The 7,879-nt window shown below is 42.5% G+C and overlaps 2 protein-coding genes across 17 annotated transcripts in view; both read right to left on the minus strand.

Moving 5' to 3' along the window:
• The window catches only part of LOC102028960 (protocadherin gamma-C4), a 169,872-nt gene that overhangs the window by 84,016 nt on the left and 77,977 nt on the right, over positions 1-7,879 (minus strand). For 2 of the 16 annotated variants that reach the window (XM_013512150.1, XM_013512152.1), the window contains one exon: positions 7,388-7,873. The exons of the other annotated variants lie outside the window; for them this stretch is intronic. In XM_013512150.1, the coding sequence (XP_013367604.1) occupies positions 7,388-7,873 (486 nt within the window). The remainder of the gene's footprint in view (positions 1-7,387; positions 7,874-7,879) is intronic. 16 annotated transcript variants of the gene reach the window in all.
• Positions 2,623-5,858, minus strand: LOC106148071 (protocadherin gamma-A10; the record flags this gene model as incomplete). Its single annotated transcript, XM_013512165.1, is given in 1 exon segment — positions 2,623-5,858. A coding segment is annotated over 1 exon segment (2,318 nt), but the record flags the coding sequence as incomplete, so codon positions are not given.

Here is a 7,879-nt window from a genome sequence, read left to right on the forward strand (position 1 = left end):
CCGCGGCCGGCGCGTCGCCTCTGCGCGCAGCTCCCTCCCATTGCTCGCTGCGGTTCTCGGTCCCCTCTTCACACTTGCAGAAAGCGCACTCTACCGCGGTGGGAGAGCATTAGTCCCAGGCCAGGCACAGCCCAGTTTCGGGGCTGCGAATCCTTGTGTTCGGGGCCGGAATTCTGCGCAGCCCGGAGCTTCTGTGGGCGAGTGGGTTTCCTCTGTGTGTGCTGGTGGCTGCGCAGGAAACCTTAGGCTGGAGACTGAAGGATCCCGGCGTCGAGCTTGCTCTGCACTGGCCGACAGCGGCGCCCAGAGGTTCTGTGTGGAACTGCAGCCTGGGTTTTCTATCCGGGAATCTTTATTTTTGGAATGTACCAGTTGATAGCTGACATTCTTGTACTCGGTGATTCAGTTGTCATCATGAAACTTTTAAAACTTCATTACTATTATTTTTTATATATTAAACTTTTAGGATGAGTTTGAAGGAAGTCTTTCCTTTTAATTTTCAAAACTTAAAAAAGGCATAAAATAATACATAGTGAAGGTCTACAGGTCTCCTACGCCATGTTCCATTGCTATCCAATCCCTCCATTCTAAGGCAGTCACTACTGCTCTTTTCCAGAGAAATTATCTGGTTTAGGATGCAGCTCAGTGGTAGAGCTCTTTTCTAACATCTGCAAAGCCTTGCATCACAGAGTAATTTTCCCTAGCACTACAAAGTAATTTTCTATGAAACTAGAAGTATAGAATATAAGAAAAAAAACCTCTCTTTCTTCAATCCTAGATTTTTTTGGTTAGAAAGTAACAGCCCTTCTTTTCGTTTCTCTATTTATAAACCACCCAAGATGTCTTGTATTGCTTTTTAAATGATATCTAAAAACATTGCTTATAGTAGTTACAATGCTGAGAGTATTTTAAACTTGTATTTTTTGAAACAATAGAATTACCTGAGATAGGTACAGAGTAATTTTAATGCTCATGGATAGAAGTTTAAAGTAGTAGTTTTAAGGATGTAAGAGTTAATAACTATGGCTCTGGTGTGTGTGTGCAACCCCTCTACAGACCTAGAAAAAATAAATGTCAATTGACATGGAAAAGTCATGGTGTCATATGCTTCCAAGCTTAGCACAGTATTAATAAGAGATCTAACCAAATATATCATTATCTTCATTGAATTAAATATAGCCATTAATACCTCCACCCATCATTTATTTGGAAGAATTTTATGTATTTCTTTACTTATGTTCTGATGTCTTGCAGGATTGGCATTCTTCATCCTCAGTTTAACTTTCACTGTCAGAAGTTTTGGAGTTTCAGATAGGTTTCCCTCTCTACATTAAAGAGCCATTGATATAACTTGCCACAAATCCCTTGCTCCTGTTCTTGGAAATATGTACAATTTTCTTTTCCCAATCTATATTTATTTTTAGCCTTAGTATTGGGTAATTTAATTTTTTAAAAGACAAAGACAGCAGAACCCCAAATCTCCTCAATTTAATCCACTATTGACTCTTTAGAATTCCTGTTGAGGTAGTCATAGTGGCACACGCCTGTGACCCTAACACTTGGGAGGCTGAGGCAGGAGGATCACCATAAGTGCGAGTCCAGCTTGGGCTACCCAGTGAGTTCAAGGCCAGCCTGAACCACAGAGTGAGATTTCGTCTAAAAAAAGAATCTCTGTTCAGCAAGGAAAGTCAAATTAAAAGTTGTATCTTCCACACAGCAGTATGAAGTGAGAATCATATGTGAAAAGAATACCAAAGTGTTAACAAGTATGATTATGGTTGGAAAAATCTAAGTAAACAATGGTTTTTTTTTTTTTTTTCCGATAGCAGGAATCCAACTCACAATGTTGCACTTGCCAGGCAGGTGCTGTGCCACTGAGCTAAATCCCCAGCTCCTAAGTACACAATGTTGTAAATTAATTATTAATAGAAAATTTAAATATCTAGGAAATGTATTCAATGGCAACTGTCACTACAAGATATAGTTTAAAAACTATAGCTGCAAAGGCATATTGCCCTTCTCTTTGGGAAGAATTACACTGAATAAACGAGCTTGATTTGTGTTTCTAGTGAAGCTAACACATTTGGTTTCTGACATTTACCTATTTTTATCAGACCAGCCTTAAAAATAAAAGCTCAGGTTGTCTAATGGGCCAGTTTCAGCTGTGGCCACCTAAGGAAAAAACACAAATGGATAGACACTTCTGTACGGGAGTTTCTTTTAGGAATTGTTAATGTTGTACTCAACAACACTATAAAACAAGAGATTCTGCAAAGCTAATTATAACAATAGGCATCCACAGTGGTAGGTAAATTTACTAGAAAGTTTTAAAAGTCAGTTTAAATCATCAAATTCTACTCTTCAATGTTTTAGCAAGAGGCAAGTGTCATAGAAAGACAAAATTATTTTTAAAAATAGATTTAAATTTTCTACAACTATACTAGAAACCTAAAAGCAAAACCATTCTTAATGTTTAAAGGGGGGGGGAGGAAATAGATAGTAACAGTAAAACTCACTGGAACCAAAGGAGTATCTTCTATAGGAAACTTGGAATCATCTAACAAAGACAAAGGATCCTTTTTCTCACAGCTCTCCTGGCTGATAAGCGTGTCTGCATAGTTGGGTTGTGGGAAGATCAGGTGGCTCTTTCTCGAATCCGCAGTGAGGGAGACCTCGTGGGAGTAGGTCTGTAGGAAGGCACGAACCCCATCCACGCCAACAAAGTGGGAGGCAGGTACGCCTGCCAATCCTTCTCCAGAAGCCTGGAGCTTATGAGACTTATGCCAGCGCCGCAGTTTAAATGCCACTAACACGATAACAAAGGCCAAAAAGACACAGGAGACAGCAGCCACAGCCACCACCAGGTAGAGAGTGAGGCTGGAGGTGCTGGATTCCTGAACAGGTTCCAGGTTGCCTAAGTCCGCCAGAATTTCAGGGATGCTGTCAGCGACTGCTACGGTGAGTGTCACAGTTGCTGAGAGAGGAGGCTGGCCATGGTCCTGCACAGCCACCACGAGGCTCTGCTTGAAGGCATCTCTGTCCAACAGGGTCCTTGCAGTTCGCACCTCCCCTGTGTGCAGCCCCACTGAGAAAAGTCCTGGCTCACTGGCCTTGAGCAGGCGGTAGGACAGCCAGGCATTCTGTCCTGAGTCTTTATCCACTGCCACCACCTTGGTCACCAGGTATCCAGGTTCTGCAGAGCGGGGCGCCAGCTCTACCCCAGTAGACCCATCAGTGGGGAAGGTGGGGTACAGGATCTCTGGAGTGTTGTCGTTTTGATCCAGCACAAACAGGCTCAGTGATGCATTGCTGCTGAGTGGAGGGTTCCCGCTGTCGCCGGCAATCACCTGTAGGTGCAGTTCACGAAACTGCTCATAGTCGAAGGATTGGAGCGCATACAGGATGCCAGTGTCGGAGTTGATAGATACATAGGAGGATAGTGGTACCCCTTGGATGGTGTCTTCAGCCAGAGAGTAAATGACCTGGGCATTCTCTTTGCTGTCTGGATCCTGAGCTGTCACTGAGAAGATGGATGCGCCCCTGGGATTGTTCTCTGGGATATAGGTAAAGTAGGAGATTTGAGAGAAGGTGGGTGGGTTGTCATTGATGTCCGCCACTTGCAGGATAAAGTGAGTTTCCATTGATAGGGGTGGACTTCCACCATCTTTGGCTGTTACTGTGATGTTGTAAGAGGATACTTGTTCTCTGTCAAGGATTCTGTGTGTCACTACTCTATAATAGTTGTCTATGGACTTTTCTAACTTAAATGGTAGATCCTCTGGGATGGAACAGGTTATTTCTCCATTCTTACCAGAGTCTAAATCGTGCACATTTAAAAGAGCTATGACAGTTCCCAAGGGTGAATCTTCTGTCACTGGACTAAACAGAGATGTGATGCTCACCTCTGGACTGTTGTCATTTACATCTTCTACTGTAATCAGCACTTTTGTAGTTGCAAGATATGCTCCTCCATCTTCTGCTTGTATTTCTATTTCATAGTAATCTGTTTCTTCATAATCTAGATGGTCGGCTATTTTTATTTCCCCAGTTTTGGTGTTCAGTTGGAATTTCAACAATTGCGTGTCAGGTAATTTTCGGAACGAATATGTCACTTCTCCATTAGCCCCTTCGTCCTTGTCAGTGGCGGTAACTGTTAGCAGTTGAGTGCCTACAGGTAAGTTCTCTGGAACATTCACTCGGTATTCAGGCGAGGTGAAGACGGGCGCGTTGTCATTTGTATCAAAGACAGTCACAGTGATGAGGACAGTGCCGGATCTGAGAGGGACACCCCCGTCAGTGGCGGTAAGAACCAAGTGGTGAACAGCCTCTTCCTCGCGATCCAGAGCACGCTCCAGCACCAGCTCCGGGTGCTTGACGCCACTGGCACGGCTCTGAACGCCTAAGGAGAAGTGCTTATTGGGGCTGAGCTGGTAGCTCTGTAGGGAGTTCAAGCCCACATCCGGATCAATGGCTTCCGGGAGAGGAAAACGCATTCCTGGAGCGACGTTTTCATTGATTTTTACGTCTAGATTTTCTGCTTGGAATTTGGGGGCATTGTCGTTGATATCAGTTACTTCTATTTCTATCCCGAAAAGTTTCACCCTGTCTTCCACAAGGATGTTAAAACTCACCAGACACCGCGCGCTCTGGGCGCACAGCTCCTCCCGGTCTATCCTGCCCGCGGTGACCAAGCTGCCGCTGCGCGGATTCAGAGAGAAAAGCTGCGTCCTACCTCGGGAGACGATGCGGACTCCGCGCTCGGTCAGTTCCCGGGGCTCCAGCCCTAAGTCCTTAGAGATGTTACCCACGAAAGAGCCTTTCTCTAGCTCCTCAGGAACGGAGTAGTGGATCTGCCGGGCTCCGCATTCCCCGGGCATCCGCAGGAAAAGCCACAGGATGACCAGCTTGGTGCGGTAGCGGAGATTCCTTTGAGAGGCCATTGTTGTCTGATGACGGAATTCTTCCCAAATCCCGGACACGTACGTTTTCAACTGTTCCTTTTTTTTCTTCTGTGGCTGTAGGGATTCTCCGTAGCGCGCACCTTACACTGTATTCCAGAGTGAGTTTCGTTGCTGCCCAGTAGAGGATTTTTAGGAACTGTGGGGCTTTGTGCAGTTGGAGTCCTGAGAATCCGGACCGAGCTATGTGTTTCTCTCCTAGTAGGTGAACAGCGGCGCTCAGAGTCCTAAGAAGTTATTGCACCCATTACAGTTCTAGCAAATGCTATTCTGTGTGGATTGTTTTAATTTACATTGATTGTCTGGTTTCTCCACTTCTATTTTCTTGAGGGTTTTTGTTTTTGTGGTCCTGGGGATCAAACTCAAGGTTTCACTCTTGCCATTGTACCACTGAGCCATATTCTCCCCTCATATCTTTAATTAATCACTACTTGTAGGTTTCTTACTGGTGTGTGAGACAAAGTGGAATGAACATACTATAATATATTAAATGATAATTCTTGGCTAAATATACATTTGTCCAAAAAATATGCATTTGCCCAACAGGAATGTATGCACTTACAATGCTTATTTTACGTTCTATGAGCGTCTACCTATAGCAGAAAAGTCTTACAATTTTTTAATGAAATTATGACATACATGTTTAGTAGACATTTCTAAAGATTCTGTATTATTCTGCTTATGAGCTAAGTGACTTTGAAGGCTTTTATTTTGGATTTAATTGGTTTAGCTTAAGATTATCTGAGAGGTTATAAAATGTTCTTTGCTAAAACAGTTTCACTGAGCCTTAATGAGTCTTTTTTGAAAAATGTACTTTTTCTTATAGTTATATATTAGAAGTAATGCAATCCATTTAAGTGAATTGAATAGGTAACTATAAACTCAAATGTGCATACTTTATAGTTGCCTATTAAACTGTATATATATATAAGAATTTCAAATGTGAAAAAAAATAAAAAAGTAGATATAGTGATGTAGGTTTTTGTTTCCTTTTCCTCCACACTGAGGACTGAATCCAGGCCTCACACAGCTAGGCATGTGCTCTACCCCTGAGCCACACCCTCAGCTTGTGCTGTAGGTTTTTTTTGAGAAAGGATCTCACTATGTAGTTCAGGCTGGCCCTGAGTTCACTATGTAGCCCAGGGTGCCCTTGAACTTGAAGTGATCCTCCTGCCTCAGCCTCCTCAGGCTGGGACTACAGGCATATCCAGCTGTGCCGTAGACTTTCAACAAATTAATTTTGTGTCAAGTAACTTTTTTTTTTTTTTTTTGCCAGACTACTGATGCCAGTGTGGATAATCTCTTCTCTTAGACAGTTTGTATAGGAAGGAGCTCAAGGTAAAGCGATTCACACACTTTCAGCTGTGCATGGTTGTCAACGCAGCAATAGTTCTCTCAAATATGAAGGGTTTAGAGCTTTACTTCTTTCATACAGAAAGTGGATTGTTCCAAAGTGTTTATGTTGGGGCTGGAGATTTAGCTCAGTGGCACAGCGCCTGCCTGGCAAGTGCAAGGTTGTGAGTTCGATTCCCGCTATCGGAAAAAAACCAAACAAAACCAAAACCAAAGTGTTTATGTCATGATGTCACCAAATATGGAAGTTTTCACAGATTTTCTCCCCTGCTTCAAAGATCTTAAAAGATTGACAGCAAAGGTCAACAGCATTTCATTTGGTTTTGTGGAAATTTTTCTTCCAATGTAGATGTTAAAAGATTGGGAAAGAATACAATTTGAACTCCAAAGGACCACAAATATAGAAGCAAGCCAGAAAGACCAAAAGTAGGCAAGGAAAATTGCTGTAGGATAGTTAGTAAGTCTTGGGTACCATAGAAACCTGGAAATATAAATGGGAATTTGAATCCTCTCCCAAGAAAAATGGATATATCAACACCTTTGCATACAGTTTCAGAGTTCATACATCTGCAGGCTACCCCCCCTCAAATACTTTCAAATAATTTTGAAAAACATTAAAATAAATAAAGAGAAATAAATAAATAAATATTAAAATAAATAAAGAGAAATGCCAAATATCACACAAGAGATTATTTGCAATAAATGCTTCTTCAAGGGAGCAATTGAATTGGATATTTAATGCATATCTGAATATTTTAAAGCATTAAAACATATAAATAGCATGTGGAAATTTTTTAAGTCTTAGCAAATTTAAGTGAATAAGTTATTTATTAGGTTAGAAGCAAGAGTACTTCTGTGTTTGCTAATCAGAGCTTAACAAGATATCTCTAATTTTTCTCACCCCATGATGGAATAATTTATGAACCTATAAATCTTGAAAACTATTGAACAAGAGGTAAAGATTAAGAAGACAAGACGATGATTAGCTATGATTTCTCAAATATGGCCCTAGATATGAAAGCTGAAGGACATACTATAGTGAAATATGAGAAACTAGAAAGTTAAATGCAACTTACCGCGGTTAGAGTGTCAGGATGGGAAGTCAAATCATCCCCAGCGTGAAGTGGGATTAAGGCCCCAGGAGACTTACTACATACTATGTCCTCAGTGGAATTCAAGGGTGCACTACATTTTAAGAAATTAAACTCTGTATTCCCCATTTGCGCAACACACAGATTGTAGGAATAAGGCAAAGTCCCCTCATAGTTGACTGGAATTCTAGGTTCTGACTTGGAACAGAGACCATGCTGTAAGCAACCCCAGGCGATGGGGCTGGAGGACTGTCGCAGACGAAGAGCAATTGCTAGAATCACTGCAAGAAGAAAGAGCACAGAGATCAAGGCCAAGGCCACCACCAGGTAAAACTGCAGCTCCTCCTGCGGGTCGGAAGGGACAGGATGATCTGTGAGATCCGGCAGCGCCTCTTGTAGGCTGTCCGCAAAGACTAGGAGCAGCGTGGCGGTGGCCGAGAGGGGCGGTTTTCCACCATCCCGCACAGCGACCAGCAG

Source organism: Chinchilla lanigera, unplaced genomic scaffold (genome assembly GCF_000276665.1).
Source record: "Chinchilla lanigera isolate Chin_1 unplaced genomic scaffold, ChiLan1.0 scaffold00014, whole genome shotgun sequence".
NCBI classification, from domain to species: Eukaryota; Metazoa; Chordata; class Mammalia; order Rodentia; family Chinchillidae; genus Chinchilla; species Chinchilla lanigera.